This window comes from Mustela putorius, unplaced genomic scaffold (genome assembly GCF_011764305.1).
Source record: "Mustela putorius furo isolate JIRA1106 unplaced genomic scaffold, ASM1176430v1.1 tig00003903_pilon_pilon_pilon, whole genome shotgun sequence".
Classification (NCBI taxonomy): Eukaryota; Metazoa; Chordata; class Mammalia; order Carnivora; family Mustelidae; genus Mustela; species Mustela putorius.
This window is the reverse complement of record NW_025422051.1, coordinates 2,501,473-2,521,529: the sequence shown is the minus strand read 5'-3', so window position 1 is coordinate 2,521,529 and position 20,057 is coordinate 2,501,473. Positions and strand designations below refer to the sequence as shown.

Below are 20,057 nucleotides of genomic sequence, written 5' to 3'. Positions count from 1 at the left end.
GTTTGTTTCCGGGCCGCCAGAAGACCTCCCGACGCGAACCTTCAAGGGGCTGGAACAGCCCCAAGAGGCCGGATAGGTGCGGGCGCGAACGTTCCGCGCGCAGACGTCCTCCCGCGCCCCGCTCCTCTCAACCTCCCGCTCCTCCTTCCCTCGCTCCTCCGGCTCCCCTCCTCCTCCGTCCCCGCCCCTCTCCTGCCCTCTCATTGGCCGAGCTGGCCGGCCGGGCCTCCCCGGGATTTAAAGGGCCCGCTCTCCGCGCCGCCCAGGGAGCCGCAGCTGGTCCCGGCCTTGCGGCCTGCGGGGGAGGCTGCCCGGAGGAGGCGGCGACGGTGGCGGCGGCGGTGCGTCCCCGGCCCCCAGGACCGCAGCTTCCTTCCTGCCAGGTAAGTCGCCAGCAGTGCGCGTGCGGCTGCCCTGCTCCCATCCTGAGCCGGCCTCTCCGCGCGGGTCTGCAGCGCGTGTCCTGGGGCCCCCTCTCCATCACCTTTCCCACTGCTCCAATTGCTACATCCCTGACTGCCAGCTTCACCTCCCTGCAGCTCCCGGGCCTGGGCAGAGCTTTGTTGGCGGCTACAAGAGGCCAGGTGGGGGTGAGATGGGGCGCGCGGGGGATACAGGACACCCCCCACATCCATAGAAGAAGAGATGCACACGGCCCCCAAGTGTCACAGGATCTCCCTCTTTGCCCTCCACACAGAGTGACTCTACCTCGGAAACCCGGGGGGCCCCCCATTTGATATGTGGGCCTAGAATATACACCATTCAATTACATCGGACCCGGATTGTTCACAGCATACAAGAGACACGGGTCCTTCATTCACTACAGGTCATGGGCTGTGTGTGTTCACCCCGGACGCCCATTCACACACACACAGTTGGTGGCTCTGTCGGATGTACCTGACATTCACACCCTCTCCCAGCCCCCCAGGACCATGTCTCCTGACAGACAGCCCCAAACTGAAATCTGAGTGTTCAAGTCCATCCCTTGAGCATGGTCTGCCCCACGGACATCCTGGCTCCCTGTGTGTCCCCACTTTGACAGGTCTATCCATCTGTCCATCCATCCGTGGGGGTTCGCAATGGCCACCTTCAGCCGCCAGGAATTTTTCCAGCAACTGCTGCAGGGCTGTCTCCTGCCTACTGCCCAGCAGGGCCTTGATCAGATCTGGCTGCTCCTTGCCATCTGCCTCGCCTGCCGGCTCCTCTGGAGGCTTGGTAAGTGCTTGCCGCACCAGGTGCCAGCACCGAGGCCGTATCACACATACCACATTTATCCATCCCAAGCCACATTTTAACCTGCTACATCTTGCCATGCCAAGCCGGACGCCAACGTGTCTAGCCCACCACATGCCAGCAGCCCAAGTACCATTCTATTACACCACGTCCCGCTATGCCCAGTCACTCCATGCCACACCACACCAAGCCACATCCTGCCATGACAAGCCACATCCTTCAGTATGCCTGGGTTTCTGGGATTCTAGAAAGCTGAGCTTCTTGGATCTTGGGATCCTGAAATGTCTCCATCCCAAGGTTACAAGCTTCTGGGATGCCGATGTCAGCTATGGAATCCCTAAGTACCACGTTACAGAGTTTGGGCATTCTGACAAATAGAAATTCTCATAGTGTAGCCTTCCAAAATGCTGGTATTCTGGATTTTGAGAGTCCGGGCATGATGAGATTTCTGGATTGTGGGATTCTGGAATTCTTCCACAATCGTGGCAAGCCTGTATCCAAATGATACAATTCCAAGTTCCCAACTTTCTTATAGGATGCTGAGAATTTTGGAAATCTGAGATTCAAAGCTTCTACACTTTCTTTTCCTTTTCTTTTCTTTAATGTTTATTTATTGATTTTTTTTTGTAATCTACATCCAATGTGGAGCTCGAACTCATGACCCGAGATCAAGAGTTGCACTCTCCACCAACTGAGCCAGCCAGGTGCCCCCTTTTTTTGGTTTTGTTTTAAATGGATGTCCCCCCGACAAGGTTCATCATTTTGAAATATTTTGAACTTACCAAAAAGTTAAGCTGAAAGGATAATGTTCTGAACACCTATATATGCATTATCAGATTCTCCAACTGTCAACATCTTTTTTTTTAAGATTTTATTTATTTATTTGACAGACAGAGATCACAAGTAGGGAGAGAGGCAGGCAGAGAGAGAGAGGAGGGAAAGCAGGCTCCCTGCTGAGCAGAGAGCCCTGATGCGGGGCTCGATGTGGGGCTCGATGCGGGGCTCGATGCGGGGCTCAATCCCAGGACCCTGGGATCATGACCTGAGCCGAAGGCAGAGGCTTAACCCACTGAACCACCCAGGCGCCCCCCCCAACTGTCAACATCTTAACACTAGGTCTATCTACCTATCTATCATCTTCCTGAATCCTGTGAAGAATGTGCTGACACTTCGCCCCAAACCCTTCAGTGTGTGCCTCCCCAAGAACAAGGACATCTTCCCCCAACAAGCACACCCTCCCCCTCCTCCCCAAGAAATATAATCTGGGTGCGATAATAATTATCCAACATAAGTCAATATTCATATTTCACCCAGGGTTCCCAAAAATGTCCTTTACAGATGTTTCTTCTCGGCTCCCCTCTCAAGCTCACCCGCTTCGGCCCCCTCCCCCCTCCCCACCCCTGCAATCTCACCACATTGCCACCTCTTATTCTGCCCTCTGCCCGGTGGCCCTCCCTTCCTCCCGGCCCAGCCAACTTCCCGTTCTTGTTCTCTTTGTCTCCCCCCGCTCCACCCGAAGGGTTGCCGTCCTACCTGAAGCATGCGAGCACTGTGGCAGGGGGGTTCTTCAGCCTCTACCACTTCTTCCAGCTGCACATGGTTTGGGTCGTGCTGCTCAGCCTCTTGTGCTACCTCGTGCTGTTCCTCTGCCGACATTCCTCCCATCGCGGCGTCTTCCTATCGGTCACCATCCTCATCTACCTGCTCATGGGGTATGGGTGCGAGTCCTTCTCCCCACGTTGTGGGCCAAAGGGCGGGGGGGGTGCGGGGGGGGCGGGGGGCCCAGGCCACTCCTCGTGAAGCTGTCCAGGACGAGGAGGGCATAGGGGATTCCCAGAGTGGGGGGGGGTGCGGGAGTCTGGGGAGACTGGTTCTTTCTAAAGGCTGTACCGGACAGGCTGGGCTTGGGCTCCCCCTGGAGGAGGGAGTCCTGAGTCCTGGAGAATTATTCCTCCAGGAGATTGTGCAGGATGGGGATGTGCCGGGAGGGGAGCTGTAACGTCTCTGCGCCTGGGTTTCCCCCACTTTGTGGTCTCTGAGACCATGGGAATCATGGAGCCAAGACCACCTTTTTTCCGTAGTGAGATGCACATGGTGGACACCGTGACATGGCACAAGATGCGAGGTAGGTGGTCCCGGCCCTCTCACCTGCCCCCTCCCGCCCCTGTCTTCCTGCCCTGCTCCACGGCTCCTAACTCCCCCAACCCTGTCTGTCCTTCCCTGCTTTTCTCCCTCATCTGCCTGCCCTGGTAGACACGCGGGCCTCAGATTCCCCTTACATCTGTGTTTCTCTCTCCCATGCCTTCCCCTCCACCCCCCCCCCCCCCCCCCCCCGCGCCATCTGTCTATCCTATCTCACGTGCGCAAGCGCCTGACACTTGACTCAAGGCGTCTGCTGGTCCTGGGCCCCCTCTGCTCACCTGCCTGTCTGACACCGTGCCCACCCGTCCACACCTGACCTCCTCATCTCCCACCACCTCTCACCTGGTGCTCCCCATTCCCCCACGCGGACCTGCTCTTTGCCTGTCCACTTGACCATGGGCGCCACACATAGGGGCCCAGATGATCGTGGCCATGAAGGCGGTGTCTCTGGGCTTCGACCTGGACCGGGGCGAGGTGGGTGCAGTGCCCTCGCCCATGGAGTTCATGGGCTACCTCTACTTCGTGGGCACCATCGTCTTTGGGCCCTGGATATCCTTCCACAGCTACCTACAGGCTGTCCAAGGCCGCCCGCTGGTGAGGTCCTGGGTGGACAGGTGGGCAGGGACTGTGGGAGCCATGGTGGGGCAGTGTTCATGGAGCCTTGATCCCCACAGAGCCGCCAATGGCTGCAGAAGGTGGCCCGGAGCCTGGCGTTGGCCCTCCTGTGCCTTGTGCTGTCCACCTGTGTGGGCCCCTACCTCTTCCCATACTTCATCCCCCTTGATGGTGACCGCCTCCTTCGCAAGTGAGCACAGCCTTCGAGGCCTCTGCCCAACAGGGAGGGGGATGGGGAGGGACCTGGGGTCTCCCCAGCTCTGAGCCTGTCTCTTAATTCTTCTGTCTGTCTTCTGTTACTACAGCAAGAAACGCAAAGCCAGGTAAATGAGGGCAGGTGCTAAGGGCAAGTGGGGCTGACTAGGGGTCGGGGTGGGGGGTGCAGTCTGTGTCTGGTTTGTTCTGTAAGTCCGAGACTGTTGGGACCATCTATCCCATGACTAGACAGAGGCTGAGTGTCTATGGCTGTTGTTCGACCACAGTTAGCTCTGTGACTCCATGTGACTGACACTCCAACTGTGCCTGGCTGTCCACCTAGTTTACGGCTAGGAACAAATTATGGGATGACAATGGGGATTGACAAGTATATATTGGTGGGTGACGCCGACCTGCCTGTGACACTGGTGTATGTGGGTCGTTCACCTGTCAGCTACTCACCCTCTGTGTGGGACTGGTGTTCCAGCTGTCTCTCTGTGCCTTTGTCAGTGATGGGATGTATGCCTGTCACTGGAAAAGATAAAGCTGGGTCGTCTGTGACTCTGGCTGGGAATGGGTCTGACCATGCATAGCTTGTTGTGTGCCTGTCTGTGACGGATTCTGCCTGTGAGTCTGCCTTGTCTGGCCGCCTGGTGTTGTCTGGCTGTGGCCTCATGACCGACGATGTGTCCATGCCCATCTGTGGGACTGACCATCTACTTTCTAGTGTGACTGTAGGATTTCATCCAACTGTTTGACTGTTTGACTGTTGACTGTATGACCCAGTGCCCCCACTCACTGGCCGCTGATGGTGTCTGATGCTGAATGAGGCCCCCAAAGGGTGGAGAGATTTAACGAGTGTCACCTAGCTAAGCATCCGGGCATTATTCCCAGGCCCGATTCCAGAACCTACACTTTGTCCGGGCCGCAGTCTGTCTTTCACCATGTCTGACTGTACAGCTGACAGGATGACTGGGTTGAGCGTAGTATCGCCTACGTGTGCAAAGCATTTTACCTGATTGTGTCTGTGCCTAAGTAAAGGACTCTGGTGTATCTTAGCGTCACTGGGTCAGACTGGACGGCTGTGAGCCTGGGAGTCTGATAGCATTTGTGTCTGGCCTTGTGGCTGTGTCGCTGTGTGGCGCCGTGAGGTCAGGCCTCTGACAGTGGCTGGGTCTGGATGTCTGGCCATGTGAGGCTGTAGGACCAGGTCATACCGTAGGGCTGCGCACACTTCCACTTGAGGCGTGTGAAACTGAGAGTGTACGTGTGCATGTGACTATCTTTTGCTGCCATGTTTCTGTCTTGTCTTGTCTACAAACAACTCCGCCCAGCCTCCAGGTCCTCTCTGACTCTCTTTCCTTTCTCCTCTGCTGCCTTCCTGACCCCTGGGGGCTCTAGGGGCACCATGGTAAGGTGAGTCTTCAGAGTGGGGCTGGGGACCTGACATGTGGTGGGGTGTCATGCCGGGCCTGGGAGTGATCCTTCCACCACTTTCTCCCCAGGTGGCTGCGAGCCTACGAGAGTGCTGTCTCCTTCCACTTCAGCAACTATTTTGTGGGCTTTCTGTCCGAGGCCACGGCCACGTTGGCAGGGGCCGGCTTCACCGAGGAGAAGGATCACCTGGAATGGTGGGGAGGGCTGGGGGCCCCCCCTCTCCCTTAGGGTGCTGCCTAGAGGAGCTGCAGGGAGGTGGGAGGGAGTCCCAGGGGAGGGAACAGCCAAGATAAAAGTATGGAGGTCAGATGGATGGCTTAAGACCCCAGATGAATTTGCAGGTCTCTTTTGCCTACAGGGACCTGACTGTATCCAAGCCACTGAACGTGGAGCTGCCCCGGTCCATGGTGGAAGTTGTCACGAGCTGGAACCTGCCCATGTCTTATTGGCTAAATAACTGTGAGTCACCAAGTCACTGCTCCAAGAGAGTTGGGAGCCCTCGATCCAGGCCCTTCCCCATTCATGTAATGTTTACTGAGAGCCTATTGTATACTAGGCACTGAGGATACTGCAGGAACCAGGGGGGGAAAAAGTCCCTGGCCCCTGTGGAGCTGACATTTTTGTGGGGGAGAGCAGACAGTAAGAGAAAAAATAATATGTAATAGTGCAAGTGGTGACAGGTGCTATGGTAAAGAAAAAAAAATGAAGCAGGTAAAGATGATCTGGGAGTGTTGGCAGGAGTGAGGGCAGGGGGAGTGTTGCAATTTTAAATGAATTAGCCAGAGTAAGTCCCACTGAGGAGGTGACATTTGAGCAAAGACGTGAGCTAGATGAAAGAACAAGCAATACCGATGTGTGGGGGAAGAGGGTAAACAGATGGAGGGAACAGCCTGTGCAAAGGCCCTGAGGCAGCATACTGTGCATGTATCTGAGGAACAGGGAGGAGATCAGGGCCGGGAGAGCAGAGTGAGTGGGGACCAGCAGCAGGAGGTGAGGGCAGAAAGGTAACAGGGGGCTGGAGGGCTTCACTGGCCACAGGGAGGACTGGGGCTTTTTCTCGGAAGTAGCACCACAGCAGGGGTGTGAGCAGAAGAGGGCTGAGAGCTGACTTGGGTTGTAACAGGCCCCTCCAGCTGCTGTGAGAACAGACAAGGTGGAAGCAGGGAGGAGGTCACGGCAATAGTCCAAGCAAGCTGTGATGGTGGTGGCAGTGGGTGTGAAGAGAGGGCAGATTCTGGATACATTCTGGAGATGGAACTGACAGGATTTGCTGAGAGTTTGGTTGTCGAAATGGGGGAGAGGGTAGAAGAGGGCAGAGCGAGGGTGATTTTAGGTTTTTGCTCTGAGGAGTGGGAAGAGTTGAGTTGACCTTGGCTGAACTTGGGGTTGCTATGGGAGGAGGAGCTCAGGAGGGAAGATGAGGAGCTGAGTTTTGGACATGGGACATTTGGGACCATGATAAAGATTTTATCCTGGGGGCTCCAGTAGGTTTGGGTCCCTCTCCTTGCCCTCTGGCCCCCTGGGGAGGGCAGAGGGGAATCCCAGAAGACTCTTGATTTGCATCTCCCCCTTCCAGATGTTTTCAAGAATGCTCTCCGCCTGGGGACCTTCTCAGCCGTGCTGGTTACCTATGCAGCCAGTGCCCTCCTGCACGTGAGCAGGGCAGAGCGGGATGTGGGGTGGGGAGAGCTGGGGGGGGCAGGGCCTCTCCTTACTCACCTCCTTGCCCCCTGGGCCCTCCAGGGCTTCAGCTTCCATTTGGCTGCGGTGCTGCTGTCCCTGGCGTTTATCACTTATGTGGAACATGGTGAGTGCTGAGCCCAGCCCAGCAGATGGGATAGGAGGTGGGGGCAGGGCTAGAACCATTGTCCCCTGAGGCTAACCTGACCCCCTTACCTCCTGGCATCCACCCCAGTCCTCCGGAAGCGCCTGGCTCGGATCCTCAGTGCCTGCGTCTTGTCGAAACGGTGCCCACCAAACTGTTCGCACCGGCATCGCTTGGTGAGGGTTCAGCCCGGGCAACCTCATGCCCAACACTTCCCCTCAAGAACGTTACTTCCGTCTCCATCTTCTGTCCATCTCAGGGTGTCCAGCTTCCTCTCCTGGTGCCTGAGCCATCCCCAGAACCCTGGCATCCATTTCTCTCACAAACATTATCAAGCCTCTGCTGTATACACACCTGGCATCCGTTCCCCACCTTGCCCCATGAATATTTATTGAGCACCTGCTGGTATCAGGCACTGTTCTAGGCCCTGGGGACACAGTGGTGAACAAATGAGACTAAAGTCCCAGCCGTATGGGACAAGCCTTTTAACAGATAAGACAGTAAATTTTTAAAAAGTCACGAAAGTATAATAGTTTCTTAGATTGGGATTAATGCCAAGGAAAAAAGACGTGAGGGAAAGGGGAAGGGAAGTATGGGGCGGGGGTGTGAATGGTTTCAATTTTAAATAGGGAAGTGACTCTTGAGTTCTTGAACTGGAGGAGATGAGGAAGAGAGGCATTCCAGGTAGGGAGAGAACAACCTGTGTAAAAGCTCTGAGATGGGAGAGCCTGGAATATTTGAGGAATAACAAGGAGGCCAGTGTGGCTTGAGCCCAGTGAGCGAGGGCGGTGGGGAAAGGTGGATCTCATAGGTCATGGTGGGGATTCCTTTCTGTTCGTTTTTTCATTGTTTGCAATAAGAAATATGGACCACCTCAGATTTGCCTCCCGCCTGGCAACCAACGTTTATCACCATAAGCCCCCAGCTGAAGCCCCTCCATTCTTCCTCCTCTGCCTCAACACTCGCCTCTCCCCCTGGATGCCCCCAGGCTAACAGTACCCTCATCCCTGGGTACCTCTGGGGCTCCCGTAGGAAGATCCAAACCCCAGGGGGTGCTCTGTGCCCTGGACATCCTCCTTCCTGGGACCCACTGGGGTTTGTGCATCTCCCTGGGCTCCCCTGGCCGGGCGGGGCTGGGGGACAGTGAGTAGATCCAGCTGCCAAGCATATCCATCTGTCCCCCACAGGGCCTGGGGGTGCGAGTCTTAAACCTGCTCTTTGGGGCCCTGGCCATCTTCCACCTGGCCTACCTGGGCTCCCTGTTTGATGTCGATGTGGACGACACCACAGAGGAGCAGGTGAGGTGGGGCCCTGGGCTGGAGGTTACTTAGGGACGTGCTACCCGCTCATGGGAACCATGAGAGCAAAGGTGAAGAGGCTGAGGCATTGAGGACCTCGTGTCATGTGTCTGTCTAGCACTTGCGAAGCTAGTGCTCTTGGATCCTCTCCTTTCTCAGGGTCCTTCTGCTGGACTCATCCTGTTGGGGCTCTTCTTAGGGCAAGGCGTGCAAACTATGTTTAGTTTACTTATAAAATTTATTTTATAGAGATGAGCAAAATCCCAGTTTTCTTTTTTTTTTACATTTTGTTTATTTATTTGTGTGTGTGTGTGTGTGTGTGTGTGTGTGAGAGAGAGAGAGAGAGAGAGAGAGAAACAGGAGCAGAGGAGGGAGGGGCAGAGGGCGAGGGAGAAGCAGGCTCCCTGGCAAGCAAGGAGCCCAACGCAGGGGCTCAATCCCAGGACCCCAGGATCATGACCTGAGCTGAAGGCAGCCTCTTAACCAACTGAGCCGCCCAGGCACCCCCAGGTTTTACTCTTCAAAAAATTAATTATTTCATCATATTTTTGTTTCAATAGAATGCATAAGGTTTCTTTCTTATTTAATTAAGAAGTATTTTTACTCAGGTTGAATGTGCAAACTCTGGATTCTGCTTTAAAAATGTACATTAAAATGTATGTGCTATTTTTATTCATGTGGAGTATGCACATTCCAGATTTTACTCCCTTTTTAAATGAAAGATGATTTTAAAAATACTGTTTCTTCACATGGCTCTTGCAGGATCCAGGTTTTGCTTCTCTTTTAGTTGCGTTTTTTTATTTTTAATTGAAAATAAAACTTTTATTTTCTATTTTGTCATTAAAAACAATTTTTAATCTTCATTCAGGTTGAGTGTGCAAAATTGGGGTTTTAATTTTTACTAAAACATTTAAAAATAGTTAATGCATAAATCACAAGGTTCAAAAACAAAACAGTATTCAAGATGTTCAGGGAAAAGTCTTGCTCTTACGGTCTCCTTCCTCCCCTCTTACAGGTAACTATTTTTATTCATTTCATTAAAATGTCCCACTAAAATATAAGCACAACAGTAGATTTATATTTTGATTCCCTCCCCCACCCCAGGTTTTACCCTAAAAGAACTCATGAATGATACCATTCTGCATGTCACTGTTTTCACATAATCGTTCTTGAAAATCTTCCGCATAAGTACATGGAATGTCCTCATTCATTTGTTTTCCATTGCGAGGGTATGACGATATGACACAGTGTAGTTTGCCCGTCATCAGTGAACACCTAGGTGATTTCCAGCCCTTTCCTATTGCAGATGGTGCTACAGCAAGTACTAATACCCTGGTACCCATATGGATCCACACAGGTGCAGACAGAACTATAGGATCTAGCCTTGAGAGTTACAATGAAGGAGTTACTTTTTTGCCTCCCCCCAGCAGTGTCTGACCATACCCGTTGCCCTACCAACAGAGTGCCTCTCAGACTTCCTGGATAGGTTTGCCAGTTTGAGAGGAGGAAGATTATGAGTGAGGCTAAGTATCTTTTCATATATTTAAGAACCAGTGGGATTTTTCCTTTGTGAGAATGGCATACTCCCTTCCTTTACCAGGTTTCTTTTTTCTTTTTGAAAAATTGATTTCTAGGAGCTCCTTCTATATTAGGGAGAGTACAAGTCAGAGGATGGAATTGCCTTGTTTTGTTTTTAAAATAATATTTAAAGAAGAAAACATGAAAAAAAATAACACCTGATTCTGCTTACCTTTTACATGTACCCAGTCTCTTCTCTGGGGCCTCGCCTAGTAGGTTAGCATGGAGTCACAGAAATGTCCTTAAACAAAGGATGGGTTTTCCTGAGAACTTTTTTTGTTCTTGCCGAGTGGGACTGTCACCTCTTTCTCTCCCACAGGGCTACGGCATGGCATACACTGTCCACAAGTGGTCAGAGCTCAGCTGGGCCAGTCACTGGGTCACTTTTGGATGTTGGATCTTCTATCGTCTCATAGGCTGAGGCACATCTGTGGACCCTCATAGCTCCCTCAAGACCCCTCCTCAGGGTGCAAGCTCTGATGCGGGATGAGGGAAGGCCCTATCTCTAATTCTTGACCCCTCTCCATCCTTGACCCCCCGACACCCCTACACACACACACACACACACACACACACACAATTTCCATGCCTGTCGATCCCCACTCCACCATAAGGCGGGAAGGGGGTGGTCCCTGCTGGGGCCTAGGGGCGGAGGATGCTTGGGGAAACAGAGAGGGGGAGATCCAGGGCCTCCCCCGCCTTCCTTCTCCCTTTTTATATGCAGTTTGTTATTGTCAAATAAAAGTAGGAAAGATACAAAAGGCTCTTTCTTCACTGCTCAGTGGGGAATAGAATTGAGTGAGGAATGGGTACAGCACGGACTAAAGGTTTGGAAGATGGAAATCATGAAGAGGGAACAGGTTGTGGTTGGTTCATGGTTAACTTATTATTGTTCAGGGCTGGATGATGAGCTCGAGGACTGCACAACTTGATTTGAGTGGAGCCAGGACAAACGGATAGTTGGATGTGTGTGTGGTGGGGGGACCTGATACTAGCTGGCTGGAAAACTGGTTTTCTGATCCGTTATTTTGACTAGGGCAGAGAGGGGGGGAAAGCAAGACAGATGAAGAGTTCATGCTTATTGGTCCTTAGAACTGAAGGTCATGGGTTCTAATTGGATAGGAAGGTGTGGGATAGGTCGGGGTTCTGATTGATTGCACGGCTGGGGTGCCTGCTGGTTTAGAGTCACGGAGTTTGGATTGGCCCTCTTGAGTTGGCACAGGGACACTAAGGGTCTCAATACCAATTGGCCAGCAGCGCTGGGGAGCCCGGGTTTTGACTAGTTCTGACTTAAGTCAGAAGTGGAGATGACCGTTGAGGAGTTCTAAGCGCCCAAGGAGAGGGCAGAGGCACAACGTACAAGATGTGATCTGCTGTCATATTTAGTTTCCTCGCCGGTTCGGGCATTAGGATTGGGAACTCATTGATTGATGTCCCTAAAAAACGAGGGCAAAGGTGAGCGAACACAGAGCAATGCTGACTCAACAGCAGATAAGGATAAAACACCCAGTTTCTGATACGACTGACTGACAACGGACTAGGGAAATTGAAGCTAGGGCTCCCTGCGGAAGCCCACGAACCTTGGCGGGTCCCAGCCTTCCCGCAACTCCTGACTGGGTCTCAACCAACAGCGAAAATGGCACCACGCATGGGGGCGGGGCCGGCGGCACACAGAGAGCTCCTATTGGTTAGGGGCGGCGCTGGCCGCCTTCGCAGCCCCTCCATTGGCCAGCTCCGTAAGGTGAGGAACCTGTGAGGGGACAAGTCGGAACGAAGGGTTTGTACGCAGCCAGAGAGCTAGCCTAGAGAGACCCCGGAGTCTGTGAGCGAGGCCGCCGCGACCACGCCGCTGGGTGAGTTTCCTCCGCCCGACCTGCCACTCCATCCCCTAGCTCTCAACGGCTAAACAGCTGGCCCTCGACGCCCGCGCTAGACCCTTCCTCCCTCCCTCTCCCCCCACCACCCCCAGCACGGGTCCCATGCACGGACACCCATCGCCCACCCTACGCGCCTGCGCAAGACCCCCAGCTACGGCGCGGTTGCCGGGACGGCAGAAGATCTGCCTTCTCATTGGGCAGCTAGACCAGAGGCTTCTATTTCTAATTGGTGGTCTGTGTATTTCACCCTCGTTTTCCTGTTTAGAACTGCGCCCAAGACTCCTGCCTTCCGTTTTCCTCTTTCTCTTGCAGGTTAGTGGCGTTATGCACGATTTCAGGAAGGGTCTGGCTTTGCACACACTGAACCTGACGTTGTAGTTCGGATTAGTTTTCTCTCTTCTGTCCTGCGGATTCCAGGACTGTGGGAGAGGGAATAGCTTCCTGTTGAAAGTTGCTAGACCCTGACCCTTGCAGTGGAACCCAGCCTGGTCGCTGTGTCTCCTCAGCCAACTACGACCCTTGAGGAAGGGACCACACCCGGCCCTTGTACGTCCCCTATCAGGGCGTGACCAGTGAGAGCTGGGACCTAGTCTGTTTTTTTGTGTCCGCCCACCAGACTGTGACCAATGAGGGCTAGAACCTGACCCGGTTCCTGTGTCTTTCACGTCATGGGACTCTCTTGGAGGACTGGAACAGCCTTATAGTTGGGATTTTAAAACAGCATATAATTAGGCTATTTTTAATCCAGTCTGTTAACTGATAATTTTAGTCCATTTACACTTCTTGTGATAATAAATTGTTTGGGTTTGATTTTATGATCTCATTCTGTGCTTTCTGTTTGCTCAGGTTTTTCTCTTTTTTTTTCTCCTTTCTACTTGCCCACATACAGCCATCAGCCTGCAAAGACATGACCACCAACGCCAGCCCCTTGCACCCATACTGGCCTCGGCACCTGAGGCTGGACAACTTTGTGCCTAATGACTGCCCCACTTGGCATCTCCTTGCGGGCCTCTTCTCCGTCTCTGGGGTCTTGGTTGTGACCACATGGCTGTTGTCAGGTCGTGCTGCAGTCGTCCCACTGGGGACTTGGCGGCGACTATCCCTGTGCTGGTTTGCAGTGTGTGGGTTCATTCACATGGTGATTGAGGGCTGGTTCAGCCTCTACCACGAAGACCTTCTTGGAGACCAAGCTTTCTTATCCCAACTCTGTGAGTCCTGAGTTCTTTGAGGGCTGTGGGAGGAAATTTTCTGGGCAGGGATTGGCTTAGATATTTATCCACCCACCAACTCTAACATTAATTTATTTAAAAAATATATTCAACTTTTTTGTTGAGTATCTGTTCATATGGGTCAAAAAAAAAACATTTAAAGAGGTGTGCAGTGAAAATCTACCTTCTGTCCACCAAGTTTCTGTAATTATTAACCAATGTTAATAATTGCGTATGCTTTTTTCCAGGGCTTGCTTACACAAAATTATACAGATAAGCCTCAGTTTGCTATTTGTAAAAGAGGGATGGTAAAACCCAAAAATATGTAAGTCACTTAGAACAGTGCTAGCAGGGGTGCCTGGGTGGCACAGTGGGTTAAGCATCTGGCTCTTGCTTTCAGCTCAGGTCATGAGATGGAGCCCTGGACTCAGCATGGAGTCCATTTGAGATTACCTCCCTCTCCCACTGCCCCTCCTGCTCCTGTACACACGCTCTCTCTTTCAGATAAATAAATAAATCTTGAAAAAAGATTTTAAGAACTCTGTTGGCAGACAGTAGATGCCATAACTGCCCTTCATCATCATCATCATCGCTTTTTTTCCCTTCTGTGCAAATGGTAATATGGTATATACACCTCTGAACTTTGCTTTTTTTCAATGTGGTCACTCCTTATCAGTTCATAAAAAGCTTTTAAAGCATGGATGTTACAGAATTATTTGACTTGGCCAGTATTTTAGGGTATTTCCCTCTAATCTTTTTTTTAATCATTTTTATTTATTTAAGGGGCACCTGGGTGGCTCAGTGGGTTAAGCCTCTGCCTTTGGGCTCAGGTCGTGGTCTTGGGGTCCTGGGATTGAGCCCCACAATGGGCTCTCTGCTCAGCGGGGAGCCTGCTCTCCCCCCCCCCCCCGCCTGCCTCTCTGCCTCCTTATGATCTCTCTCCCTGGCAAATGAACAAATTAAAAAAAAAGATTTGGGGGATACTGGGTGGCTCAGTGTGTTGAGCCTCTGCCTTTGGCTTGGATCATAGTCTCGGGGTCCTGGGATCGAGCCCCACATTGGGCTCTCTGCTTGGTGGGGAGCTTGCTTCTCCCTCTCTCTCTGCCTGCCTCTCTTGCTATTTGTGATCTCTCTCTCTGTGTCAAATAAATAAATAAAAATAAAAAAATAAAAAGAAGATTTTATTTATTTGAGAGAGAAAGAGAGAGAGAACAAGCAGCGGGAGAGGGAGAAGCAGACTCCCAACTGAGCAGGGAGCCCAACACAGGGCTCAATCTCAGGACCCTGAGATCATGACCTGAGGTGAAGGTAGAACTCAATGACTGAGCCACCCAGGTGGCCCCAGTCTTTTGCTATTATAAATAATATTCCTTTTGGGCCTCATGAATAAATTATTTTTATGCTATGTTTTTTTCAAAGATTTTATTTATTTATTAGAGAGCACCAGTGCACGAGCAGGGGGGAGGGGCAGAGGGAGAGGGAGAAACAGACTTTTCACTGAGCAGGGAGCCCGATGCAGAACTCAATCCCAGGACTCCAGGTTCATGACCTACGCAAAAGGCAGATGCTTGACCAACAACCACCCAGGCACCCATAAAACTGCTATTCTTACATAACACTTGGATCTAACACAAGTCTGTGTGAAGATCCGCCTTTGTTTCTCTTGGGTAAATATGGAAGAGAAGAGTGGTAGATGTGTGTTTAACTTTATGAAAAAACTGCCAAACTGTTTTTAAAAATGGCTATACCGGGACGCCTGGGTGGCTCAGTTGGTTAAGCAGCTGCCTTCGGCTCAGGTCATGATCCCAGCGTCCTGGGATCGAGTCCCACATCGGGCTCCTTGCTTGGCAGGGAGCCTGCTTCTGCCTCTGCCTGCCTCTCTGTCTGCCTGTGCTTGCTCGCTCTCTCTCCATCACTGACAAATAAATAAATAAATAATCTTAAAAAAAAAAAAATAAAAAAAAATAAAAATGGCTATACCATTTTATTTTCCCACCAGCAGCATATGGGAGTTCTAGTTCCTCCACATCCTCGCCAACACTTGGATGGTCAGGTGTTTCTTTAGTTTTAGTCATAGTGGCTGCAAGTGATACTCATTATGGTTTTAATTTGCTTTTTCTTAGTAATTAATGAAGTTTGAACACATTTCATATGTTTATTGACCATTTTGGAATCCTGTTTTCTAAAGAACCTTTTCTTGTCTCCTGTCTATTTTTACATTGAGTGGTCTGTCTTTTTCTTATTAATTCTCTGCTCATTCCTTGATTCACTCATCTGTTCACCTTTGTGCTTGCTTGCTCACTCATGCGTGCTCTCTCTCTCTTTCTCTTATATTCACTGGCTACTTCACTCACCCCATCTCCTAGACTTCCTTTCTTCTATTCCGCATTTATTGGATACCAGACAGTCACAGCGTTACTTACTGTTCTGGGTCAGGTTGCACACATTATCTTGTATACATATGTTCACTCTAGAATCCAAACAGCTACCCCATTTCTCAGATGAGGAAACTGAGGCATGGAGAGGTTATGAAGCCCACCTTACATGGGCCCTCAACTCTCACACATCTGAATTCCTTTTCTTGCCTTTATTCTTCATGTATGTCTCTTACCTTCTTCAGGGAAGGAGTATGCCAAGGGAGACAGCCGATATATCCTGTAAGTGTTTGCCTCCATCAAGGGAGCCCTGCATTGATTTGGGGGTGGTGGTGAGTCGGGGAGCACTAATGGGGTGCCCTGTGGGTACAGCACAATGATGCCACTGCTCCCCAATCCTTTCTCCTCCCACAGGAGTGACAACTTCACGATATGCATGGAGACCATCACAGCTTGCCTTTGGGGACCACTCAGCCTATGGGTGGTGATCGCCTTTCTCCGCCAGCAGCCCCTCCGCTTTGTCTTACAGCTCGTGGTCTCTGTAGGTGAGGAGGGGGCCCACACTGGGTCCTAGAGGGGTTGATGGGGGATCCGCAGACACAGGGGGATCCCTACACAGAGCACCTCTCAGTTGTGTCCACCCAGGGCTGAGTCAGGCTGAATGACATCATCCTGAGGTTCTGGAACAGCCATGACCCTCTCAGTCTGTGTTCTCAGGTGGGAAAGGGTCATTTCCCCCTCCTCCTCTTTCATCACAATGTCTCCTGTGAAGGTTACATGAGGTGGCAGGAAGCCCCTGGCTCCTCCAGGGTTAGGATTCTGAGCTCCCTTCATCTGGGCATTCAGTCCTCTTGTGTTCTTACACTGCTGGCTTTCTTTAGTTCTGGAATCCTGCACTGTCTTGAATTAAAGGTATTTTGAGCTTCCTTAAATTCTGGAGATAAGAACTCTCCTGAGTTGAGAAATTCTCAGCTTCTTATTTCTGGAATTCTCACTTTTCTAATTCCTCAAATTTTCAGCCATATGTTTTCAGATTTCTTAGCTCTCTAAATTTGAGAATCAGCTCTGAGACCTTGAATGATGACTTAGAAGATGCCTTGGAATAGCTTTTCCTCCTGACTGGGTTTCCTCTTCCCCTCTTACCTCCCACAGGTCAGATCTATGGGGATGTGCTCTATTTCCTAACAGAGCAGCGGGATGGATTCCAGCATGGGGAGCTGGGCCACCCGCTCTACTTCTGGTTTTACTTTGTCTTCTTGAACGGCCTGTGGCTGGTGCTGCCTGGAATCCTTGTGCTCGATTCTGTAAAGAAGCTTGCTCATGCCCAGAGCATGCTGGACACCAAAACCACAAAAGCCAAGAGCAAGCTGAATTAATAAGTAGTAGGCTGGGCTTGAACACTGGCTGACGAGGAACCCTCCACCAGGAAGAAGAGTCCAGTCCTGCAGGTTGGAGGGACAAAACAAATTAATCTGTCAAACTCGGGTTGATGGGTAAGCACCAGAAGGGCCAGAGGCAGGGGCAAGAAAGGAGCTGTGTGGAGCTACAGCCAGGAGCCACTGGGACAAAGGTACAGAAGAAACTAGAAGGGCCATGATGGTGGCAGTTTTTAAAATCAGGAAATAAAAGATCTTGACCCTAACACTGAGAGATCTTTAATTACTAACCCCAGAGATGTCCTGTGACTGACCCCACAAGCCCCTCCCTCACTCATTTCAAGGACCACTGTTCTCTCAGCCATAGACCCCCCTCTGTCATCATCACTTAGGCTTCCAATCTATAACCTAACAAACCCCTTATCACTGACCCCACAGAGTCCCATGATGACTAATTAGATCCATGAGGCACCCATTATTTCTCTTAAGAAGTGATCATCCATTCACACCCTTGATGTTCTTTCCAGAGCACACTTTCTCATTTTTTGTAGAACTTTCCAAATCTAGAAGTTCTTCAATTTATTCAACCTCGTGTCTCCTGATCAGGTGCCCCATAGACACCCCATCAGTAACTTCACAGATCTTACTTCACTCACCTCAGACTCCCCCCATTAGTCACTCCAAAGACACCCATCAGTACCCTTAAGATCCCCATCACTCACCCTAGGGACCGCAAAAACTCACAAGACCCATCACTCACTTCACATACCCCATGACTTACCCAGCAGACCTCTAGTCATATACCCTACAACCCCACAACTCACCCCGTAGACCCTCCCCATCATGGATAGCACAGACCCTCTCAAGTCACCCCACAAATCCCCTATCATTTACCCCATAGGCTGTCATTACTTATATTACAAACCCCCATAACTTGCCTTGCAGAATTTGTTACCTCATACCCCACAGGTCCCCAGTTAACCCACAGATCTTCTATCACTCACCCCACATCCTATCATCCTTCAGATCACCTATGATGTATCCACAGATTCTCATCATTCATCCCACGAATAACCTCTCACCCTATAGACCCACCCCCATCACTCCTCCCACAGTCTGTCATTAACCTCATAGACCTTGAGTCATAAAACAGATGGGTACTTGAGGAACTTTGAGGAGATGACAAAGAATGAAAAAAACTGCGGATACCTGTAGACTGGCTCCTGGTGACCTGAGCAGAACAGGACTTCAGTTCAAATCCTGGTTCTGCTCAAGCCTACAGTATAGATTTGGAGAAATGCCTGGCTGTTAAAGCCAAAGCCGAGCACAGCCACCTTCTGGCCATTGCATTTAACTCTCCGTGCCACTTACTATCCCTTTGATCTTGAGTGTGTTTCTCCTTGACCTTCAGTGCTCTCACATGTAAAATTCTCATAAGGGTACCTACCTCATTGGATTTTTATGCAGATTAAATGAATTAATATATGTAGAGCACCTGGCATACACTTTGTATTTGTTGAATGGAAGAATAAATAAATGAAAGAGAAAGTTCTCCCCAGGACTATGACAAGGACCTCCTTTTTTATCACCTTGCTTCCAGTAAGCAGTCTTTCCAGCCAAGGCCCTCTCCACAACCAAGACAGACATCTGACCACATTATATCCCCATTTAAAACCTGGGCTCCAGTGCTGCCATCGGGATTGAACTCCAGAATCCAGGCTAGTGTTTTGCTCATCCCACCCTGTGATAATTGTAATGAGAAACAGACTCTCAAATTCCTAATTTCCTTCAGAAAATCCAGTGGACTCATAAGAAGTGTTAATTACTCAAGCACATGGATCAGAAGAAAAATGCCGAAAATCCTCTGGCTTACAAAAAAAAAATTCTCCAGTATTTATACCTTCTCAAAAATTGACATCCATGTAATAATAATACCGAGGAAACAATTACTTTAAAAGATACCAAAATAGGGTCTCCTGGGTGGTTCAGTTGGTTAAGTGTCTGCTGGGATCATGACCCCAGGGTCCAGGGGTCAAACCCTGAGTTGGGCTTCCTGCTCAGTAGGAAGTCCGCTTCCCACCACCCCCCACTACCCCTCCACCCCAGCTCGTACTCTATCACTCTCTCTCTAAAAAATAAATAAAGGGCGCCTGGGTGGCTCAGTAGGTTAAAGCCTCTGCCTTCAGCTCAGGTCATGATCCCAGGGTCCTGGGATCGAGCCCCATGTCGGGCTCTCTGCTCAGCAGGGAGCCTGCTTCTGCCTCTCTGCCTACTTGTGATCTCTGTCTGTCAAATAAATAGAATCTTTTTAAAAAAATGTTAAGAGTAGCATTCATACAATACTGCAACAATAACTGAAGTCCAGGCATCTTACAGGACTCCTTTGTTAGGAATTACGTTTGTAAGGGCAGTCTGATTTTGTCCAAACCAGATGGATATTCAGTGAAGTGAGAAGAATTTCTTCATGTATTTGGTGATTTGAGGAATCTAAAGTGTGTTCAATCCGCTGATATTTAGTAGACATACATTGTTTAATGACAGGACTGACCTCAACGTCTTGCAAGGATCAAATAAAATGAAGGCAAACTTAAAAAGCTAGGACCTCCAGAGAGCATAAAAATGAATTTTTTAGTAAATTATTTATTGAAATGCATCATGCGAGGGTGCCTGGGTGGCTCAGTCAGTTAAGCATCTGCCTTCAGCTCAGGTCCTGATCTGGGGTTCTGGGATGGAGCCCCACATAGGGCTCCCTGCTCAGGAGGGAATCCCCTTTTCCCTCTTTGCCCCTTCCCTGGCTTGTGCACACTCTCTCTCCTCTCTCTCTCTCAAATAAATAGAATCATATACATATATATATACATATATATGTATATATATATATACAAATCATGGAGACAA

At 50.5% G+C, this 20,057-nt stretch overlaps 2 protein-coding genes across 7 annotated transcripts; both read left to right on the top strand.

The window, feature by feature from the left end:
• The first annotated feature begins 230 nt into the window (after positions 1–230).
• On the top strand, positions 231–11,079 carry PORCN (porcupine O-acyltransferase). 4 transcript variants are annotated; one of them, XM_004755007.3, is made up of 15 exons: positions 232–383; positions 1,043–1,215; positions 2,753–2,945; positions 3,315–3,358; positions 3,788–3,969; positions 4,050–4,180; positions 4,296–4,313; positions 5,587–5,601; positions 5,691–5,816; positions 5,981–6,081; positions 7,199–7,275; positions 7,366–7,429; positions 7,538–7,623; positions 8,635–8,745; positions 10,643–11,079. In XM_004755007.3, the coding sequence occupies exons 2-15, from the start codon at positions 1,080–1,082 to the stop codon at positions 10,742–10,744; spliced, it is 1,386 nt and encodes a 461-aa protein (XP_004755064.1). In that variant the 5' UTR covers positions 232–383; positions 1,043–1,079; the 3' UTR covers positions 10,745–11,079. The 4 variants fall into 4 exon arrangements, with proteins under 4 accessions (XP_012912980.1, XP_004755064.1, XP_004755066.1 ...); XM_013057526.2 differs by lacking the exon at positions 8,635–8,745 and having other exon boundaries at positions 231–383; XM_004755009.3 differs by lacking the exon at positions 5,587–5,601.
• A 948-nt stretch (positions 11,080–12,027) lies between these two features.
• On the top strand, positions 12,028–18,720 carry LOC101671225 (EBP cholestenol delta-isomerase). Of its 3 annotated transcripts, none has more exons than XM_004755015.3 (6): positions 12,046–12,176; positions 12,466–12,512; positions 13,090–13,408; positions 16,029–16,065; positions 16,198–16,328; positions 16,936–18,720. In XM_004755015.3, the coding sequence occupies exons 3-6, from the start codon at positions 13,108–13,110 to the stop codon at positions 17,157–17,159; spliced, it is 693 nt and encodes a 230-aa protein (XP_004755072.1). In that variant the 5' UTR covers positions 12,046–12,176; positions 12,466–12,512; positions 13,090–13,107; the 3' UTR covers positions 17,160–18,720. The 3 variants fall into 3 exon arrangements, with proteins under 3 accessions (XP_004755073.1, XP_004755072.1, XP_004755074.1); XM_004755017.3 differs by lacking the exon at positions 12,466–12,512 and adding an exon at positions 12,513–12,746 and having other exon boundaries at positions 12,050–12,176; XM_004755016.3 differs by lacking the exon at positions 12,466–12,512 and having other exon boundaries at positions 12,028–12,176.
• The last annotated feature ends 1,337 nt before the right edge of the window (positions 18,721–20,057 follow it).